Genomic DNA, 22,406 nt, shown 5'->3' on the forward strand with positions numbered 1-22,406 from the left:
TTTAAGTTCAGTAATTGCTCTCTGGCGTGTGAAATAACTCGGTGTTGTTCTCCAAGTGGGAATGGCGGGGGCGGGCGGGGACAACGGAAAGAGGCAAACGCCTTGGGCGACTCGGGTTTCATTTCTGGAAAATTCGGGTCCGCCCCGCGCGAGCGTCGCTCGAAGGGCCACGGCGGGTGGGTCGCGAGGGCACAGTGGGAGGAGCCTCTCGGGCGTGGGCAAAGGGGGAAGGCGGCCAGCGGGAGCGGCAGCCGGGAGCGAAAAGCTGACAGGAGGGCGGGGCAGGAGGGGCGGGGAGCGCGTGCGCGTGGCGCTGAACTGAATTGCGCGTGACAGGCAGCGGGGCCCCCGAGCGAGCGGGAGGGGAGGGAAGAGGGAGGCTGGGAACTTTCGTTACTCCGCTTGGAGGGAAGCTCAAGCGGCGGCAACCACCGCAGTAGCAGCAGCAGCGAGGGGGACGCGCGGGAGGGAAGCGGGCGAGCCATGGACCTGCGGAAGGTGAGCGAGCTGCGGGCCTTCGTCAAACTCTGCAAGGAGAACCCGGCCATCCTGCACAGCGACGACCTGCGCTTCTTCCGCGACTGGGTGGAGGGGTAAGTCGGGGGGGGGGAAGCCCCTCATGGGGCGGCGCTGGAGAAGGTGGAGGTGGGGGTAGAGTGGGGTCCTCTGTATCCCCGTTTCTTCCTCCCTCTCTCCCCCTCACCCCCGTTTTCAGGTGATGAAAGTGTCTCAGTTTTCGGACGGTAGGGCTTGGGGGGGGGGCTGCTGGGTTTTTGTTTTTGGCGGGAGGGGGGCGTTTGGTGGGCGGCGAACCCTGGATCAGGCCTCGATAATAAGAGAGAAGTCGGGCTTGAAAAGCGCGGAGCTGGAGGAGTTGCAGGGACTTGTATGGGGCTGGGAAATTCATCAGAATAATTTATTTGCCTTGCGAAAGGTGCCTGCTTTGGTTTGAGTCTTCAATCCTTTCCCTGGAATCCGAGGCTGTTTGAGGGACGGATGGCCGGATCTTTGGACGGAAGGCCTAGCCGTGTCATTGGAAACCTGTTCTTCTCACGTCCAGTTACTCCACTCCCCCCCCCCTTTCTCGGCAACGAAAGGGTTTCAGGCTGTTACAATTAACATGTGCTCTTTAATCCCCTCGGTGTACGAACATTTCTGCTGCACAGAAAACGTTTCGTGCCTGAGGAAAGGATAAGAGAAAGCTTTCAGATCATTATGATGATTACTCAGGTGTTGCACTTTCTTATATGTATTTTGATGCTGGAATATTGTCCCCAGTTGCTGCACCAGAGCACATTTAGTGAAAAACAAACATCATAATCTACATGCCAAGCACATTTTTGCCTATGCTTTCCTTTCCACCTGGAAGTTCCTTTTTTGTTGAAAAAAGCATGCATTTTGGAGTAGCCTGAAACTGAGTTGCTTAGGATAAAAACGATTGTATTTATCAAACGACTTTTTGTGGAAGTGTGTGCAACACAAGCCACAATGCACCTTGGATTGTGCAAATATATTGTTGCATGCCACTCCAATCTTGGAGCAGGGTGGGATTCCGGGGTTCCAAGAGCTTGCCCAGGGTTTTGTTTCCTTCTGGAGTGAAGCACAGCTGATACTTTAGTGTATTTATGATATATGATTCAGGTAGGTAGCTGTGTTGGTCTGACAGTCGAAACATATTAAAAAATTAAAAAATTGTCCAGTAGCACCTTAGAGACCAACTAAGTTTGTTCTTGGTGTAAGCTTTCATGTGCATGCATCTGAAGAAGTGTGCATGCACACAAAAGCTTATACCAAGAACAAACGTAGTTGGTCTCTAAGGTGCTACTGGACAATTTTTTTATATGTTTTTATGATATATGGTTTGTTTACACATATATGCAACCTGAACCTACAATGGAGGGGATTCAAACAGAAATCAAACCTTGCTCTGACTCTCTCACCAGCTTGCAGCTTTACTTCTAGGTCACATCATTGCAACTCAGCTCTAAACTCCAGCTTTGTCCTTTTAACTAACAGAGCTGGGGGAGGGGCACCCCCCCAGCCGTTTGCCTTCTCACACAGAACTCCTTCTCTTAATGCCTCATCATCCAGACTTTCACCTCAACACAGGAAGCTAGCCTGGTTTATATTTTAACACTTGCTAGATCCAGGGGTTAGATTAGAAGAATCTACTTTCTCCCCACCAACTCATATTGTTGTAAGCATGGTTAAAAACATTTAACTGGATTACTTATTGAAATCTGTACAATAGTAAAATTGGCTGTTAAAATTTTCCAGATGGTTCTCTAATATCCCCTCCATGATTTCAGATCCTGCTTGAAAGCAATCAGTGTTACATTGCCAAGAGTGCCATTTATGCAGCCAACCACATTCTAGCTAAATGAATTAAAAACCATTATGGAGTCCTGTTTCATAGCCCAGGAAAAACCCCTCAAGTAATAATGTTGATGATTCTGTGAAGAAAAGCAGTCTAGCTTTGGCTACAGACCTTAAAGTATTGTTCCATGACAGTGCAAAAGCTTGCATTTCATGCTGTGGAGGGAGGGGTGTAGAAAGAGTTGTGGCTGAAAGAGCTATGCTGTGGAGGAGTAGAAACAAACATGGCTGTGTTTACTCTAAGGTAACCTGTAGCTCTATCTATTGGGTAGTAAGATTTCAGGTTTTCTGCTGGAGTGGTAGAGCTTGTTCATTTGAAATCTCTTTGTGTGTGAAATGGTTTTTATTTTGAATCAAATAGTTGTTTAATAACACAGTCTTGTAGCATTAGGAGGCTTTGCATGCATTGTAATCAGTGGACTCAGGTATGCCTAACTCATACTACGATTGGGCTATATAAAAGTATCAGTTAGTTTTTGAATGGTAAAGTCTTCCTAACAAAGTGAGCAGTGAAACTGTAAATCAAATAGGGTGGCCAGAGAATATTAGTAGTTCTTATTTGGTGGTTACTCTTCTGGGTTAATTTTATTTCAGTTAGATTTAACATTTAATATTATTCCTAGAGGAGTGTGTCAGAGATGCTCCTTTCATCTCAGAAGTGTTTCACAGATACTGTAAATGTTTCTGGAAAGTGCACCATTAATTTATTGAAACAGGAAGTGTGATTTCCACCACCACATTTTGCTGTACATTCTAGGGCAGGGAGGTCCAACCTTTCAGACCAAGTGGGCTGCAAGAGTACTTGACACGGAACCCGCAGGCCACACCCTGCATTGTTGTGCTGTGGGGGGAGGCCAAAATTTGAGCCCTCCCCAGCCCTGACGCCTCCTTCCCAAACCCTCACACCTTGTTTACCCAGTTTTGGGAAAGCAGTGCAAGGAGGGGGGGGGGGACAAAGATGATGTTGTGGGCCCTCAAAAAAGGTCTCAAAGGCTCCTTGTAGCCCTCAAGTCATGTGTTGGATCAACCAGTTTTAGGGAAATCAGTTGTGGTGCAAAGCACATGCTTTGGGAATCAGAGGTACAGAACAATGTAGAACAAGCTGAGCACCTGCACCCCTTGCTCTAGGAAAGTTGCTGGGGATAATCTACATTCCACCTCTTTACAGATATTTTTTTTCTAGTGTTATTGCTTGTAACCTTTGTACATAATCACAGTTCTGACTTGAAAGTATGGGTAAAAATGGAGTGTTTTGTTCAGGGTAATTTCCTTAGTGTTGTGGAATCATACTGCGGCATGTGAAAGTACAAGTTAAATCTAGAAATGCTTAACCTTCCACAGCTTTTTCTTTCTTTCCGAATTTCCTGGATTAGAAGGCAGCAAATGCTAGTTAATTGACATTGCTATGCTTAAAGGGGTTTCAGTTGTTCTACCTTAATAACATAAAATTGTGCTGAAGCATTCCTGAGTAGCAATTCAGAAAAGCAAATGGGACTAATTTTAAGGTAATAGAATTTCTGTTCAGTTATTCTTTAGTCATGAATAAATATTCATTGCTAACTGTTACTTAGTGGTTTATACTTTTCATTTATCTTAAACCAAATGTTGTCAAACTCTGCATCTCACCAATCTTTTTCTTTTTTTGAAAAGTATGGGAGGTAAAATACCACCAGCTCCATGCAACACTTCTCAGGAAGGAGCTGCAGAAGGAGCTGCGGAAGGAACACATGAGGTAAGAGAGAGGCGCTTGATAGGATTATGGCTTTTATGTTTGTACATACAATTCCTAATGTAGGGTGCAATTTGATCTAAAAAAAATTGACCTGCATCTCAACTTTGTGCAATAGTATGGATGCTGTCTTATAAATCACAAATGGGGAGTTGCCTGTAGTCCAAGTGGGAGATAACCAGAGCATGTACCACTCTGGCAAGACATAGTACAGGCAGGTAGGGTCTCAGCTGGCTTACCAGATGGAGCTGATAGACATCTGCCCTGGACACAAGTGTGTGTCTCTCCTTCATGTGTCAACAAGATCATTAGTAATTACTCAGGCTTTCTTTGTGCATACCTAAAGATGCATGTTGGATACTACATCCTTTGTTGATTCCATGATAATAATTTTTTGAGTACATAAAGGGCCATTAGCCTATGCAGAAAAATCATTTGGGAAGATATAGTATAATGATTAATTTCCCTTTTATATGAAACCCTTGTTGAGAACCAATTTTACCCGCAACAAAATCTGGGAATTAAACAGGGATATGAACATTGAAGAAGATAAATTGAACAATTTATGGACAAAAGCACTATATAAATCTCTGTCAGCAGCTGAGATACATTTCAGACACTGTGATAAATCATTATATCACGATATTTAGCTGCTGATATATTATGATGTTGAAAACCAGATATCGCCCAGCCCTAGTCGTGGGTCAGCCAACATAGAGGAAAGGGTAAGAGCAGGAGAGATTGCACATGTTATACACATTACTTTTTTGGGAGTAACTATCCCCCGAACAGGAGGTCACCCCATTATGTTTGTTGGCATTTTAAAAGTCTTTATGCCTTCCGAAGTGGTTTGTCATGTGGCAAAGGCTTCTGTTCTTTGGAAAGCAGAAGTCTAAAGTTCCCTTGGGTGTGTAGTTAGTTGCTTAGTTCTTTGAATCCTGACAACTGGCAGTAGTGGTGCTGATGATTGCTGTCAGACTCTGCTAACAAATACTTCGTTGGTCAGATATGCTCCTTTTCTGATGGGGCCCCTTGCCCTATGTTTCAGTGATACTTATATATGTTTCCAGATCTTACCAGGTGAATTGTAGAACAGTAGAAAGTCTAGATTTTCCAGTAGTCTGTAGCAAGCAGAAGTTAAATAACCAAAATATCATAATTACATTTTTGAGATATTCACCTTTTAAATTTTAAACTTTCTAGCTGGAAAAACAATGCAACAGTTCTCCAATTCAGCCCCTGAAAATAATTTATTCTAGAATTGTCTGAACATGCTACAATACCACCCTAAGCAAAGCTTTAAATGAGCATGGCAATAATTTGATATCCTTTTCATTAGGCAAAAGCAGAAGAAAAGAAGCCAGAGGAACCGCCAAAGCCATCAGAACCCGAGAGTGAAGAGAGTGATGTGGGTGAGTTATTCAGTACTGTATTGCATGGTTTCTGTGTTGTAGATGCAATGTTTTGGCTTCATTTTTCCTATTTAGCCTCTTATGTGGAATAACTAGGATTCTTCTAATTAGTGGTGATTTTGTTCGCAGAAATTGATAATGAAGGAGTGATTGAACCAGACAGTGATGAACCTCAAGAAATGGGAGATGAAAGTCTTGAGGTAATAAGCTTAATTGAGATTGGAACTGTCTCTCTTTGTAAAACCTCATGTAGCTTTTTCGATCAATCAATCAACATTTCTGGATTGCACAGCATGAAAATTGCTTTACAATATTTAAGAGCTATCTAAACAAATCCACCATGATGCAATCTGTACTAATATATAGGAAACCAATGCAGAGCGTGGATTTCAAATTACCCTTTTAATGTTAAGAAAAATAACTGATATCTTAGAAAGATTGTTGTGGCCAAAACAAAGGTGGATCTGGCCATCTCATGTCTGCACATACACTTCTGTATCACATACATGTGCAATACGCCAGGCAGAAGAAATAAAGCAGTCCTGTTGCTTGCGAAATGGAGACAGGGAGCTAGTGGGCTAGCAGGAAGAGCTTGCTGAGCTGGATCAGACCAGCAGACTGCCAGTGCACCAGATGTGTTCTACCACAACTAAATAGTCACTGATCTAAAGGATGGAAAAATAAATAAAACGTTAAGACAATTTCAACTCTCCTTCATACTCTGTGTGGCTTTTTAAAAAGAAGAAATTTATTGTTGATAGATATTTTTCTAATTGCCTTTAAGTAGTTTTGAAACACATGTCCCTCTGCTGAGATTCGGTTGAGTCGTATATTGATATTCTAGACCAGGGATCAGCAACCCTTTTCAGCTGTGGGCTGGTCCACCGTCCCTCAGACTATGTGGTGGGCCGGACTATATTTTGGGGGGGAAATGAACGAATTCCTATGCTCCACAAATAACCCAGAGATGCATTTTAAATAAAAGCACACATTCTACTCATGTAAAAACACCAGGCAGGCCCCACAAATAACCCAGAGATGCATTTTAAATAAAAGCACACATTCTATTCATGCAAAAACACGCTGATTCCCGGACTATCCGCAGGCTGGATTGAGAAGGCGATTGGGCTGCATCTGGCCCATGGGCCTTAGGTTGCCTACCCCTGCTCTAGACCTTTTAAAATTTCTAGAATCAAGAATGCTTTCCAAATACTTTGTGTGAATTTGAGTCACTTTGTTTCTCTCTCCTTTAGGTAACGGAAGAGATGATGGACCAGGCGAATGAAAAAAAGATGGAAGCTATTAATGCACTAGGTGAAGGTGAGTTCTTTATAAGGAAAATTAATTGCCTGACAAGCTTTTTAGAGGTAAACAAAATATGTAATCTAGTATACTTCTATTTTTTAGGGTGGATTGTTCCAAATTCACCATAACTTCGATTCAGATAGTGCAGTGAATGACAATCTTTAAAATAATTTCATTTCCTATCTGATCCAGAAAAAGAATAATTTTATTTAAAATGCTTGAGACTAAACATCTTGTCTTGACACCTAAAATATGATGTTATAGCCACTAGACTATGGGTAGGCAAATTAAGGCCCGTCCAATTGCCTTCTAAATTCCACCCGCGGACGGTCCGGGAATCAGCGTGTTTTTACATGAGTAGAATGTGTCCTTTTATTTAAAATGCATCTCTGGGTTATTTGTGAGGCCTGCCTGGTGTTTTTACATGAGTGGAATGTGTGCTTTTATTTAAAATGCATCTCTGGGTTATTTGTGGGGCATAGGAATTTGTTCATTCCCCCCCCCCCTTCAAAATATAGTCTGGCCCTACATAAGGTCTGAGGGATGGTGGACCGGCCCCCTGCTGAAAAAGTTTGCAGACCTGCGGACTAGACACACTTTCTGGGGAGGGGAATTCAGTAACCAGGATGTCAGAAGCATTGCCGACCACTTGATTGCTCATGGTGGTGAAACTCTGAGAAAGGCTTCTCTGTCAACCTGCATGGGAAAATCTCAGCTCCCATGTAGGTTGACAGAGAAGAAGTAGTCCTTAAGGGACCAGTGTTTCAAACTGTAAAAGCCTTTAAAGCAAGGTTAAAGGGAAATCTTCTTTATGTTATGGGCCACTGACCTGCAGGTAAAAAAAACTGGAGGGCCAGGCAAATTGCCTCTCACTCATCAGGCTCCCCTCCCATGCAGGTCCTACCAAGGTGTGTGTGTGTGTCTGCCTCACTCTCACAGACTATTTTGCTCTCCCACCACTATCCCCCCCCCCCCCCCCGAGGCAAGGGAGGAAGCGCATGTTGTTGGGCTCCGTTGCCTAAATGCAATCCATATACATTTCACATAGTCATTCCATGGGGATACCACAGTTGACGGTATCAAAAGATGCTGAGAATACTAGGGGTATCAAAAAGGTTGTATTCCTCTTCTCTTGGCACTGGTTATCACAAAGGGTGATCAATGCGGTTTCTACAACAAAACAGGACTTGGAACCAAGTTAAATTTGTCTAGAAAACCCTACGAATACCTGGGGTTGCACAGCTGCAATCCACTTGAGTGCCTTGTCCCAAAAGAGGATGTCTGCAACTTGCCAATGAGGCAAGACTGATGGCACTATGTACCATTCCCTTTATTCCATATGTCCAGTACTCCTAATTAAGACAAGTATATCATGTAGAAGACAGAAGTGCCTGGCGTGCTCTGGTCCATGGGGTCACGAAGAGTCGGACACGACTAAACAACAACAACATATCATGTAGATGTCTTCTTTGGGGGTACAACTGAAGCCTTATTTATATTTCCAGGTGAACTTCAGAAAGCCATTGATTTGTTCACAGAAGCCATCAAGTTGAATCCACAACTGGCTATCTTGTATGCCAAACGAGCCAGGTGAGACTTTAAATTTGAAAACAAGTGCATTAGAGGATGTCAAACTACATATACCCAAACACAGCTTAAAAAGGTAAAGGTACCCCTGCCCGTACGGGCCAGTCTTGACAGACTCTAGGGTTGTGCGCCCATCTCACTTAAGAGGCCGGGGGCCAGCACTGTCCGGAGACACTTCCGGGTCACGTGGCCAGGGTGACATCGCTGCTCTGGCGAGCCAGAGCCGCACACGGAAACGCTGTTTACCTTCCCTCTAGTAAGCGGTCCCTATTTATCTACTTGTACCCGAGGGTGCTTTCGAACTGCTAGGTTGGCAGGCGCTGGGACCGAACGACGGGAGCACACCCCGCCGCGGGGATTCGAACCGCCGACCTTTCGATCGGCAAGCCCTAGGCGCTGAGGCTTTTACCCATAGCGCCACCCGCGTCCCTAAACACAGCTTAGTCTAGACTAATTAACTCCAGAATTCTCTTCCTAAATGGATTGTTAGTAAAATGTACATATTGTACAAATGTGACTATGCCTTGACCTGGCTGCAAAAAAACTGTTAAGCCTCTTGTGCCTCTTTGTTAAATCTATTTTGATTAGCTCCTTTGCAAGCCACCATACAGTCTTTGACATTTTGAGGTTCTGTTTTTCACCTGAAAAGTCCTGTTGGTGGTTGTGGAAATATTTACCAGATGGTCTGTAGAATAGTAAGTGTAAATGTCAGTTTTCTAAATTGCTATGTGCTCATGGTTGTCTTTTCTTCTAATGACCCTGTTCCATGTTCTCCTTTCCATATACCTCTTCTCTTTCCCTTGTCCTTAATGCTACCATACCTGTATACATAAAATCAGATTACAGAATGACTTTATGAAAAAGCAAGCATTTTTATTTTTCTTAGCACACTTGGACATAATTTAGATGTCATATTCCTAATTTTGATTTTTGTCCGAGTAAGACAGAGTAAGTATGTGTATTTATTAAAGGACTTAGCTAAATTAAATTGGAGTTTGAGATCCTGCTTAATGTTGCTTCATAGAAGTCACTGTCAGATAAAAATTGAAGCAATAGGTGGTTGATGCCATTAATACCAATCTTAGAAAAAGAAAAGTGTATAAGCCATTAAACCACATTATTATTGAATTTTTTAAAATGAGCATTAAAAGCTCAGCATACGTGTTAGAAGAGGATGTATCCAAATTACTGAAGCAGCTTGCAGTTTTGGGGACAGTGGAAGGGAAAAAATATGATTAGGCATTACTATCATGTAACTTGTAGCAGAACTCCATTCTGAGTACCCAAAAATGTGCAGCTGATAGTTCCTTAAACATATTTGATTTCCTTGTTGTCGACAGTGTCTTTGTGAAAATGCAGAAGCCAAATGCTGCCATCAGAGATTGTGATAGAGCTATTCAGATTAACCCTGATTCAGCACAGCCTTACAAATGGCGAGGGAAAGCCCACAGGTAAAGAAACTAACCTCTCTTTACATTGTACTCCTCTGATAAATGAAGATACAAACTTTCCGGTCTGGTTTGCTGTATAGCATAAACATAATCCAGTTGCGTAGCTGGTATTTTTTATTAAATTGATTCAACTTGTGTCTGTTTTTATAATTGTAAATTGTTGCAACCTGCCCCAAGACCTTATTGTGAAGGGTAGGTAAGATAATCTTAACCATATATAAATGCACATTTTTGTACTGTTCTGCTACCACGGTAGATTCTCCTTTGCTTCTTCAATGTAAAACTTGGAATTAAGGGACAGTTTGGATTTGCAAAAATACAAGTACGGTGGTACCTCTGGATGCGAACGGGATCCGTTCCTGAGCCCCATTCGCATCCTGAGCAGAACACAACCTGCGTCTGCGTGGGTCGTGATTTGCCGCTTCTGCACCTGCGTGTGACGTCATTTTGAGCGTCTGCACATGTGCGAGCAGCAAAACCCGGAAGTAACCCATTCTGTTACCTCCAGGTTGCCACGGGACGCAACCTTAAAAGATTTAACCCAAAGCGACTTTAACCCGAGGTATGACTGTACCATAATAATGAAATAGAAAGTTTCTGTTTGGTTTTCAAGCTGTGCATATCTATGGGTTTTCTTTTAGCCCAAGAATGATGAACATGCGGCCCTCTGGATGTTTTTGGACTCAAAACCCCCATAATCCCCAGCCAGCATGATCAGTGTTCAGGGATGGTGGGAGTTGTGGTCTTCAGAAGTTGTTTCGCTAAAGGATGCCCACCCCTATTTTATGCCATGGGTTAAATCTGATTTTAAAATGTCTTGGATCTTGTCATTGCCAGGCTGTTGGGTCACTGGGAGGAGTCTGCACATGACCTGGCATTAGCCTGTAAACTGGATTATGATGAAGATGCTAGTGCCATGCTGAAGGAAGTGCAGCCCAGAGTGAGTGACAACAGGAATACATATTTATTTTCTTACATTTTCTGTCCTGGCTTTCTTTTTGTGTGGACCTGAACACAGTGTATATGTGATTCCTCAGAGCTCCTTAGCTTGAACAGAGTGGTGGCCTCATGTGCCTTCAGGCTGTACCTTGGGACATCAATAATTTATTGCCTTGTTCATGGTTTGTCTTCTGTGGTGTTAGGCAGAACTTATTTCAGAAATTGGTGTCTGTTGGAATTATGCATGGCCCCATAGTTCAAAACTAAGGATGCTGTGGTTCCATCCTCAAACTTGCAGACGATTGCTGGAAGTAGACAAGTTTGCCATGTGTCCACTGCATGTCTCTGAGTAAGCTCCTATAACATCTGAAGGGGAAATGTGTGTGTATGATATGGGCATGTGTTCCCAATATTTGTGGGAAAGGAACAGTGGGAAAACTGTAGATACATCTGCTGCATAAAATGTGGATCATCCGAGATCAGTGCATTGGCTAGAACGCAATATTATTATTTTTTTACTGATTTGCAGCATTGCCTCATGGGAGTGCTGTCAGCTGTGATTACAAACAGTTCAAAAAAATCTTAAGTTCAGCCTTGTCTCTAGAGAATCACTCCTTGTTTTTGCAAGCTGGCCTTTATATTCAAATAATATTTTTGAATAATTGTTTAACTGTACTGTTTCATCTGGTCTGGCATTGTGTAGATCATATGTGGAGACCTTTGGCCCTCCAGATCTTGAACTAAACTCCCATCTTCCTGACCATTGGCCATGCTTGCCAGGGGTGAAGGAAGTCTTAGTTCAGCAGTGTCCATAGGGCCAAATGTTTGACCTTCCTACTGTAAGTTTAGGATTGACATCAGCAAGGGATAAATCTTAACCTTGTACAAAAGGAAGACCCATCAAGTAGGTCATAAATTTTGATATCATAATCATGTGTATAATTGAACATTTCTGAAGCTTTGATGTGACAGCCTGGCTTCTGCTTCCTCTCCCTGCTACTTGGTATCTAGAGCTGCTCTCTCCACTGTATTATTTCCCACAGATAGAATGAAAATTTGATTCAAGAAGCCTAAGTCTTCCACATACTCTTTTTACTTCATTGACAACTCCTAAAGACTGGCATATGTCTCCCCTTTTCCATGGCTTTTATAGATGAAAAGAAGAGAAGGCATTTCAGAGTTGTAGGAAACGCCTCTGCTCTGTCCATACTCATTGTTACAGTCTCCATGTCTATTGCTTTATTGTTTGCCACATGAAGAGGAGTGGGGATGTTTAGGAAATGCCTGTTGTTGCTAGGTGGGCAGGACCAACTCCTGTGAAGACGCCTTAGGGCAGTTCCCTCCTCCCACTCATTGAAACTGCAGCACAGAGAATGATAATAAAAACATGAGCAACTAATTGAAACAGTATAATTTCACAAGACAGAGGACCAAGTAAAATAGGCTAGTCTCAGCCACAGGGATTGAAATTAGCAGGGTGCCAGGTGCATTTCACGCCCAAAGATTCTCCATTTGCAAAAAGCTCAAAAGGTCTAGGTGCTATTTTTTGTGCCTGGCTGATACTGAAGGATTTCTGAAATGTATATGCTTTGAAGCCTCGAAATATATGTCAGGGATAGCCAAAATGTTAATAAGGAGTTTAACAGTAAAGAGTAGGGTGTGGTGTACCAATATTTTTGTTGTAAGCACCAAATGAAACGTATTAACAATTTCTGTTAAAATGTGATATTAACAATGTGTCACTTATGTGATTTGTGTATTAGTTCATGTGTATCAAAATAATAACTAAAGTGTGTTGCCAAAATTTGGCTCCTAGCTTTTCTATCCCAGTTTCTAGCACTGCTGAGCCAGGGCAGACTTAGAATCCTAGAATTGTAGAGTTAGAAGCACGAGGGTCATCTAGTCCAACCGCCTTCAATGCAGGACTCATTTGCCCAAAGTCAGGCTTGAACCCATGATCCTGAGATTAAGAGTGTCATTCTCTGCTGACTAGGCTATAGTTGAGACTTGACCTAGTTGGGAGCCTACTACTGAAAATCTCTTTAAAGTTTTTGATAAAAGATGCAGAAAGGCGTCCTTTATAATATCTGGAGAAGCATCTGGAAGCTGAAACCTATGAAAAATAGTGTAATGGCTTCTTTAAGTAGCAGTGTTATGGATACTAGGAGCTTTTGCTGCCAAATACTGATGACAACTGAAGGCATGTTTCTTTCAATACATCATGTTTTGAGAAGCCTAGTTGATACCACTGGCCCAAAATGTGATATCCCTAGAGCCTAAAGTTTTGTATGCCAAGTGTGTAGTATACTCCCTGGTATTTTACATTTTGAACATTGGTTTTAGCATTTCTGGCTTCTAAATATGCTATGTTGTCTAGATCAAGGGTGGCAAATTTGCAGGCTAGCCTTGGCCTGCCAAGCCATTTCTGGTGACCTACCACCCCTTGGGAAAATTGATTTATCTCCTCCATCCACAGGAGTGCCTGTTCACCAGTTAACATGGTTCTATTGCTAAGGGGTCAAGCACTGCAGAAAGAGGAAGGTTGGTCAATTCTTTCCACCACAATGATGGGTTAGGGGAGGATCCTAACCCAATGTGGCCCTGAGGCTGAAAAATGTTAAGACACTCCATTATTGATTAAGACTTTTTAAGTGGCAGTCTTCATCCTTTAGCTTGGCTTGGCCAGAACACTATAAGCAATCCTCTCAAAATATTTTTACACATGAGTTGTAGTATAAACTCCTAGATAGGTTTCCAGACTTTTAAAGCCTGGATAATTGTTTTTACTATGTTCACTCATACCATCAGCAGCTTCAGGCTGCAAGTTTTGCCCTCTTGTGAAATACTGACTTCATATCCTGTGGGACCCAGCAACATATTGAATCTTAAGTTGCCTGTTGAAGAGAAGGTATGTGTCTTAAATATCTAATTTTCAGTACTAGAAAAGAATTGGCAGAGTACCAAACAATTAAAACTAGTTGAGGTAGGTAAAGTGCTAAGATGGTATTTTAAAGATGCTCTGGATTCATATGACCAATACCCACCCTCTGTGCTTCAGGCTCAGAAGATTGCAGAACACAGAAGAAAATATGAACGAAAGCGTGAAGAAAAAGAAATCAGGGAAAGGATGGAAAGAGTAAAGAAAGCTCGAGAGGAACATGAGAGAGCTCAAAGGGTGAGAGCTTAATAAAGCATGTACAACAGGAAAATAACCCAGCATAACTCTATCCAAAAAATGTGCATGGAAATAGGCTAAAAAAGGGGCACTTCTACAGTTTCAAATGCTAACCTATATTTTAGAATGTCTGTCTTTAACTGAGTCTGTATTTAGTTGCAGAGAACTTCAAAATGATAACTATTTTTTGTACAGGTAACTCACATCTTACACTTATTATACGTACTTATCATGATCACGGCTTCATGCACATCACCATTTTCTTTTTAAAAATACCATGAAAATGTGATGCACGGGGTGGAAAGGGGTGGCTGAGCAGGAAGAAACTGCAAAAGATCCCGGTAGTCTTTGTGAAAGTGTTTGAGTGTGGTTGAAGAGTCTGCAGAGTGTGAAGAGAAGGCAGAGGAGGTAGCAGAGAGTTAGAGTGGCTGATTGGTGGAGACCAAAGAGACTTGTGGAGAAGTTTGGAGAGACATTGGGGGAGGTTGGAGTGTGGAAGAAGCAGTTGGAGAGGGAGATTGAAGGAGGTTGGAGAGACATCACAGGAGTTTGGAAGAGGTGGTTGGAAGAGGTCTGAAGGACTTGTGGAGGGGCTTGGAGAGACATTGGAGGACACTTGGAGGATTGTGGATGAGGTGGTTAGAGCTGCAGAATGGCCACAAAACACAAGGCATCCTCATTATCATCAGCTGCTGAGAAACGAAAGAATAAGTGAAGGATGGTTCCCACACTGGAAAAGAAGTTGGCTGTGCTGAGCTGCTTGAGAGCTGGCATGTCTGTGTGTGCTGTGGCACACAAATATGGCCGGAATGAGTACAGCATCCATGCCATCAAGGTGCATGAAAATGAGGTCCATGGAGGAGTGGCAGTAAGTGCATCCCTGGCTGCAAAGGTGACCAGCCAAGTGCAAGACATGGCTTTGGTGAAGACAAAGAAGGCACTGAACTTGTGGCTGGAAGGCAAGAACCAGAAACATGTTGCTGTGGATGGCAGCTTCTCGTGCCACAAATCTCTCAGCCCCTGTGGCCGCAGTAAACTTTCCACTACAGTTGGGAATCAGCAAGGAATTTAAAGCCAGCTCAGGTTGCCTTAAGAGCTTTAAGATCTGTTTCAACCTGAAGAATGTCCAGGCAATAAGGCAGGCTTCATCTGCAGACAAAGAGACTGTGAAAACATACCCTGCACAATCAAAGTAGCTGCTGGACAAGTCCTGTCTTCCAGAGCAAGTCTTCACTTTAGACGAGACAGGACTTCTCTGGAAGAAAATACCTGAGCAGACTTGCATTGCCAAAGCTGAAAAGCAAACCCCTGGCTTCAAAGCTGGAAAGGATAGAGTAGCTGTGCTGCTCTGTAGCTATGCAGCTGGACACGTAATAAAGCCATGCTTGCTGTACAGGTCTCAAAACCCCTGTGCAAAAGGCAAGGAGAAGAATCTACTTCCTGTATTTTGGTAATTTTGGTATTTTGGTAATCCAATGAAAAGGCCTGGGTGACATCATCATTTCTAGACTGCCTCCATAACTCCTTCTTTCCAGAGGTGAGACAGTTCCTCAGAGAGAAACAACTGTGGTTTAAAGTGATAATGCTTATGGACAATGCTGGGCAATGAAGGACTCTGCTTCACACACAGCAAGGTAGCCCGCCCCCGCCCCCCCACATAGGACATCCCTCATCTAGCCTCTGCATCAAGGTGTGATCCACTGCTCCAAGACTACTCACACGAAGCTCATCACCTGGATTATCAATGCAATGGATGCTGATTCAGCTCTTGACTCCACGGTATGCTGGATGTCCTTCAGAGTTACCCATTGCGTCACCCATTGTGGATGCAGTCAAGCCTGAAACAGTGAATGCATGCTGGTGGAACTTGTGGAAGGAATGTGTGCATGATTTCAAGAGATTTTCAAGCACGGTCACTGAGGTGGAGGGCATTGTGCAGATGGCTAGGCAGGTAGGTGGTGATGGCTTTGTTGGCCTCATCCAGGAAGAAGTAGAAGAACTAATTGAGGGCCAACAGGTACTGACTGCTGAATAGCTAGAGAGAAACTGGTCAGATCAAGTTTAGAATGTGAGGATGAGGATGGAGAGCAAGTTGGAACCTGCAGAAATTTTCTCAACTCTTCCAAGTCATAAAGCACACAAATGATCTGATTGCAGAGTTTGACCCCCTCATGGAACTCAGCCTCAAGATCATCTGTGGGATTACAGACACTGAGACCATGCAAGGAAATGTTTGATGCATTCAAGAGACAGTAGTGGCAATTGTGCTCATGCAATCCACCCCTAGATCTGAACTGCAGCCAAGCACTTCTTCTGGCTATCTGGCAACCCCCCATGTCCTCATATCATCCCCTAAAGCATCATTTAGCAAGGAAGAGGAGGAGGAAGACTAAGAGCCTTATTTGTCACCCACTGATGAGTGCAGTGATTTATTTATTTTTACAGTTTTGTAGGGGTCGTTATGCCTTTGCGCTGCTTATATGTGCAGTGGCCAAGAACATAACCCCTGCTGCGTAAGATGCAAGTTACCTGTAGTTTGAAGCCCAGTGCTATAAACACTGAGGGAGCAGCAACAAACTTGAGCATTAAAATAAATATCACAACTATTTTCTTTTCAAAACTCACTCTTCCAGGGGCCTAGAAATTCAGTATTATCCTGGAGTGAAGCAGTAGTGCAGAACCTAAGAGCATGTAGGGTCTATATAGTAGGCTTTGGATCCAGTTGTAATAGCCTTCTCAGCTTTCTATATCTAAGCTTGATTAGTTGGAGAGCATGTGAAGTTTTCTCATGATTCATTGATTGCAGGAGGAAGAGGCTCGACGACAAACGGGAGGACCTCCGTTTAGTGGCTTCCCAGGTGGCTTCCCAGGTATGTGTTCATTTCAAAGCATGAATAGCAACAGAGAGATGGTAACTTAATGGATCTGGGTCATAGCATTTTGTTTAACTTGCTACTGGGGCAAAAGAAAAGTTTTACTTATGTAAGTTTGGTTTTTCTAAGCAAGAGGGAAAGTTGTTTGGCTGTTGGAAGGGAATATCTGTATGTGAAGGGAACACATAACTACTCATAGGAACAAACACTCACTGTAGTGGCCTAGGAGACCATGAAAGTGACTTGGGGGCTGGAAAAGAGGGAGATGTTATTGAGACCTGAAGAGCCTCACCCATATCATCCTGCCCCCCCCCCCCACTCTCTCTCCTTGGCAACCAAAGAGAAAGCCTTTCTGGACATGGCATGCCATCTGTAAGCACATGGCAGCCATCTGTAGGCACATCCCCAGAAAGGCTCACCTCACTGCTTTTAGGGACCAGAGAACCTGTTTTTATTCTTTTTGTATTTTAGGCATTTTACGGTCTTAACTGCTTGCTGTGTTTAAACTGCGGGTTGTTTTTTATGTGGTTGGTTGTTTCTTAATCCTTTAATTTTATGAACCGTCCTGGAACCAAATCTAATGAAGGATGGTAGATAAACAAACTTGCTAATAGCAAATCTTAGAAATCATGTACACTGCAGAATTGCTTGCCCATACAGCCTCCTCTCGTGTCTTTTGCTTTATTGGTAAGATCGTATAGAGTATGTACAACTTGCTGTGCTGCAGTAATCCTTCACATACAATTTGCTAAAGAGGCCATGACAATAAACATTCCTCTGTTTATGATAAGACAAAGCCTTGAGGTAGCATAACTATTTCACAGGTAACCTCCAGGTGAAAGCAACCATATTTGGACCCGGAAGATTAAGTGGGTATAGGAGTGGGTATTGGAACACAGGATAAAGTCTTGACCTTTGTTCAAGAAAAGTTTTAGTTCCCTTGCTCTCCTGGCTATAGGAGGCTTCCAAAGAACGGTAATATGTAAGGATGTAACACACATGTGAAAGCAGGGTATGCTTTGCTGCAGGGTTTGTACCCACAGGTGCCATGGAGCCCCCAAAGGCCTTCATTGGCACCTGCAGGCATCATGCTGCCTGTGAGAGCTGGGTTGGTTTCCCTTGATATTGGGGCGGGGGGGGGGAGGCAGGCTGTAGAGGATTTTTAATGGCAGAGCAGTTGCTTCAGCTGGAAAGGCTGCTTCCTTGCATTCTGGTTGGTTTGGCAGGATGTTTGAGCGGCGGGTTAGGAAGTGGCAGGGATGGCCCATCCTGTTTGCTTGTTGCCCACCAGCTATGTGGAACTGGCAGCAGGCACTTGTTGCTTGTTCACCCCATGTAGGGGTTCCATCTGTGTGTGTGATTAAGATGCACTTTGGAGATGGAGAAGAGGTATGTGGTGCAGTCTGTAAGGGTGGGAGGGCAGGAAGTACAAATGTGTGGTCTCAGACAGAAAAATGGGTGCACTTGGACAGAGAGAGAGGGAGAGAGAGAGTTGTGTTTGAGTGGGAGTACGTGGCATATGTGTGTATGAGAGAGATTTATGTGTATATGTGATCTATTTGGGTGCTCTGTGCATGTACATGCATAAAAGTGTGTGTGACCACTTTGTATATTTTTCCTTGAACTGCGGAATGCTCCCCATTACTAGACAGCAACATCACCGGTTTGTGCATGGGTATTCAGTATAGTGTGCAATCAAATCTAGCAGGACATAGCTGACTTCTCATGGTAAGCATGAGATTGTCCAGGGGGTTGGGGAGAAAGCAGCAATGACTGTACTCACTCTAATTTTTTTGTTATGCCACACCCCTCATGACAACCATTTTGCATTATGCCACACACCCTATGGTAGCCATTTTGTGATTAGCATCCATAACACTTTCTCAAAATGTGCCCTCTGGTCCAGAAAGATTGTTGATCCCTGCTCCAAGTCTATGCTTTACATTTTCAGGTAATTTTCCTGGTGGCATGCCTGGCGGTATGCCTGGTGGTATGCCTGGTGGCATGCCTGGAATGGGGGGCATGCCTGGTCTCAATGAAATTCTCAGTGACCCTGAAGTTCTTGCAGCCATGCAGGTGAGAACATAGAACAAGTAAAATAATGATGATTGAGAGATTTATGGAGCCCTGATTCTTCATATGAGTTGTGCTTGTTCTCTAAGGACCTTCCTCTAAATAGTTGATTATTCCAACATTCATTTATTTTCAGTCATTTTATTCTGCTTTGAAAATGCCCTCAGGGTAACATGTGGCCTTTGTAACAAATGACACCTCTTAACAAGAGGAATCTTAACTGCAAGAAATACCACTTGATGTGGCTAAACAGCCTATGAATACAATTTTTATATAATTGTTTTTATATATTTTATATTAATTTTTATATAACTGTTTTTATATATTTTTATATTAATTTTATATATTTTTAAAACAATTATATATAATTATATAATTGTTCTCAAGGCTGATGGGGGTCTTGTCATCTGGACAGCCCAGGACCTCCATATATACTGCCGAGGTTTGCATCCTGGTGAGGTCACTTCAGTGCTGCTAACACAGAGGTTTGACTTCACCCCCAGAGATGCACTCCATTGTCTCTCACGACAGATGGATGCCAACAACAACTAGCATATAGTTGATTTTATATTGTACTGTGGCCTTAACATGGATATGAAAGCCCACTTAATTTCATACAACAGTACAAGCCATTTCCCCCCTTTTTGTTTTACAGGATCCAGAAGTCATGGCAGCTTTCCAGGATGTTGCACAGAACCCAGCAAACATGTCAAAGTACCAGAATAACCCCAAAGTCATGAATCTCATTGGCAAACTATCAGCCAAATTTGGAAATCAACCCTAAAATCCCCTTCCATTGCAAGAGGTGGGGGATGTTGCAATAACACAAACCATTGTACCTATAATTCTCAGAAGAGAATTAGGGTGCTTTGGGTAGAATCCCTTTTCCTCCTCCCTCCGTGCTTCAGAAATGGCAGTCACTTTGATTGTATTCAGGTTTTATTTCAAAAAAATACATTTCCCCCTCTCAGCACCTTTGCCCAGGAGTTTGTCTTACTCAACAGTAGTGCAGTTTCTTTTAAATTTTTATTAATTGTAATCTTCCAGTAGATTGTACCAAAATGTGTTGGGTGGGGGGGCTGTTTTCAGAGGGGCGTGTTTTTTTTTAGTGGTTTTTTTTTTTAAGTAATAGTGTTGGGTTTCTGCTTCCCAGTAACTGAACTCCTTTGTGAGAGCTTGTAACAATTCTTAAGTTCTAACATAAGTGAGGATCAGTATTTTTTATTTTAACTGGAAGGAATAATACACAATTAATATTCTTTTTTATATATTCACAAGGGTGACTTAAATAGTTGCAATCAGATTCTTCACAGATCAGATCCCTGCAGCAGTGGGTTAGGCTTTTAATATGTTGGTACAAATGCTGTTGAGGCTGGACTACTTATACAATCAATGTTGAGCCAATTAACTTGTTAATTGGCTCTGTCAAGTTGTGTAGGGGGCAAATGTTTTTATTAACATTAGTCAGCTGAATAACTTCAAAAGGTAGGAGCCTTTCTGTAACTATTGAACATTATTCTTGGTTTAATTTCCTAATATTGTAGGAGGAAAACAAATTGGTTGTATTCATTCTTTAAATAATTCAGAATGAATATATACAGCATAGATCTTAAGATTGGTGAAGTTCTGGATTCTCATTTCATGGAAGCTCTAATGAACTTACATATCTTTTGCCAGAACCTTACATATCTTTTGCAGCTGAGTACTTCCCTATTTCCATATAACCTAGTTAGAGTATCAAATACTGATTTTTATAGGGCGGGGGGTTGTTTGTCATACTGTCACATTGATACTTGTGGAGCTTCAGTTGAAAGGAAGAGAAGGAAGATCTTTGTTGGAATGGCAAATCTTCAGTATACTGTAATTACAGCATGTGTATTCATTGGACACTTTGCTGAAATGTTCATTGATAACTAATACAATTAAATCTGTTATTTTCTCTCTACTAAAATTTTGATTCCCGCTCTTAATGTTGGAAACCTTGTTATAATTACGTCTTGGTCTCTTCTAGGGCTTTTGAATGTTTCCTGTTCTGTGCTCTTGTAATTTTGTCTGAAACCATAAGTGATGTATGCTTTCTGTTTGTTTAAATCTGAACAGATTTAGGAACTCACTTCTAAAAATAAACTCCAGAAAGTTTTTTTCCTTCTTCATACAATAATAATCTCATTGAATGAAAAAATATGAATCCATTTTTGCTTAAGAATTAGTTCTGAAAATACTTCTAGTTGCCTTTAAAAACAATAAAGACTGGTTTTGAATAATCTTTTTTGTTAATTATTGCATAAGTGGTGCTCATATATGCCTTAAAACAAATTCATGGGAAGCTATACCAGGTTTTAAGTTGGAGGGGTTATTACCCCTCTATTATTGTCCATGCTGGGTTGCTCAACCATTGCTACTGTGTCTTTTCTTTTAGCAGATCAAGATGATCAGGTGACAGCAAAAACTGCAATGTTTTTAGCGGAGGCAATTAGAATAAGATGTAAACCCCCCAAAATGTATTTTCTATAGTTACGTTTTTACCTCTATCTTCAGTAATAATAATAATAATAATATTAATAATAATAACAACAAACCTTTATTGTCACCACACTACCTGTGTGCAGTGAAATCAAACGAGCCCCCCCCCATACACTCAGTCTTGTTCGCACTCTGTGTGCTTGTCGGAAGTCAATTACACCACTATTTTTTCACATTCAGCAGCCCACAGATAAAAACTGTTCTTTAACCTGTTAGTGCGTCTGACTATACTTCTGTATCTCCTGCCCGAAGGTAGGAGATTAAAGAAGTGCTGGCCAGGGCGTGAGTCATCCCTTTAGTGCTATGGCTAGTAACTGATGCAAATAAAGATTCTTCTCATTCTGCAGCTTCTTTTTAAGTTATCTCAGCAGTTACAATCTCACCAGTCTAGAAGCAGTCAAGAATCCTGTCGATGAGGGGAAATCTAAGGCAAGTCAGAATACAAGAGCCTGCTGAATGAGCCCAAAGGCCCATCTGGTCCAACGTCCAGTTTTCACATAAGTGGCTCATGGGAAGCCTGAAAGCATGGGACGCTTGAGTGCAACTTTCCCCACTTGTTCCTACAAATGCAGATCCGATATTGTGTGGCACTTGTAGGTGTGCCAATCGAGCAGCCACACCCAAGGCCATCTCGCAGAAGTTTAAAATAGATAAAGGCCAAACTGCAGCGCACTCGGTTTTTGCCTTTCCCTGCCAAGGCTTCTTTTCTGCGGGTGCTCACTCTCTCCTGCAGGCCTGACAGGACTTGCCGTGCAAAGTTTTACTGCCTGCCCTCGCTGTACAGTGGTACCTCAGGTTAAGTACTTAATTTGCTTGAGAGGTCCGTACTTAACCTGAAACTGTTCTTAACCTGAAGCACCACTTCAGCTAATGGGACCTCCTGCTGCTGCCGTGCCGCCGGAGCACGATTTCTGAAGCAAAGTTCTTAACCTGAAGCACTATTTCTGGGTTAACGGAGTCTGT

At 42.5% G+C, this 22,406-nt stretch overlaps 1 protein-coding gene across 2 annotated transcripts; it reads left to right on the plus strand.

Moving 5' to 3' along the window:
* Positions 1–118: 118 nt before the first annotated feature.
* On the plus strand, positions 119–21,184 carry ST13 (ST13 Hsp70 interacting protein). Of its 2 annotated transcripts, none has more exons than XM_083400873.1 (12): positions 119–593; positions 4,027–4,108; positions 5,445–5,517; positions 5,647–5,717; positions 6,771–6,837; positions 8,328–8,412; positions 9,750–9,860; positions 10,698–10,800; positions 13,858–13,974; positions 16,781–16,844; positions 18,799–18,923; positions 19,576–21,184. In XM_083400873.1, the coding sequence occupies exons 1-12, from the start codon at positions 484–486 to the stop codon at positions 19,702–19,704; spliced, it is 1,137 nt and encodes a 378-aa protein (XP_083256999.1). In that variant the 5' UTR covers positions 119–483; the 3' UTR covers positions 19,705–21,184. The 2 variants fall into 2 exon arrangements, with proteins under 2 accessions (XP_083256999.1, XP_083257000.1); XM_083400874.1 differs by having other exon boundaries at positions 193–593; positions 16,781–16,832.
* Positions 21,185–22,406: the final 1,222 nt, after the last annotated feature.

The sequence above is a fragment of the Podarcis tiliguerta genome, assembly GCF_965153285.1.
Source record: "Podarcis tiliguerta genome assembly, chromosome: 10".
Taxonomy (NCBI): Eukaryota; Metazoa; Chordata; class Lepidosauria; order Squamata; family Lacertidae; genus Podarcis; species Podarcis tiliguerta.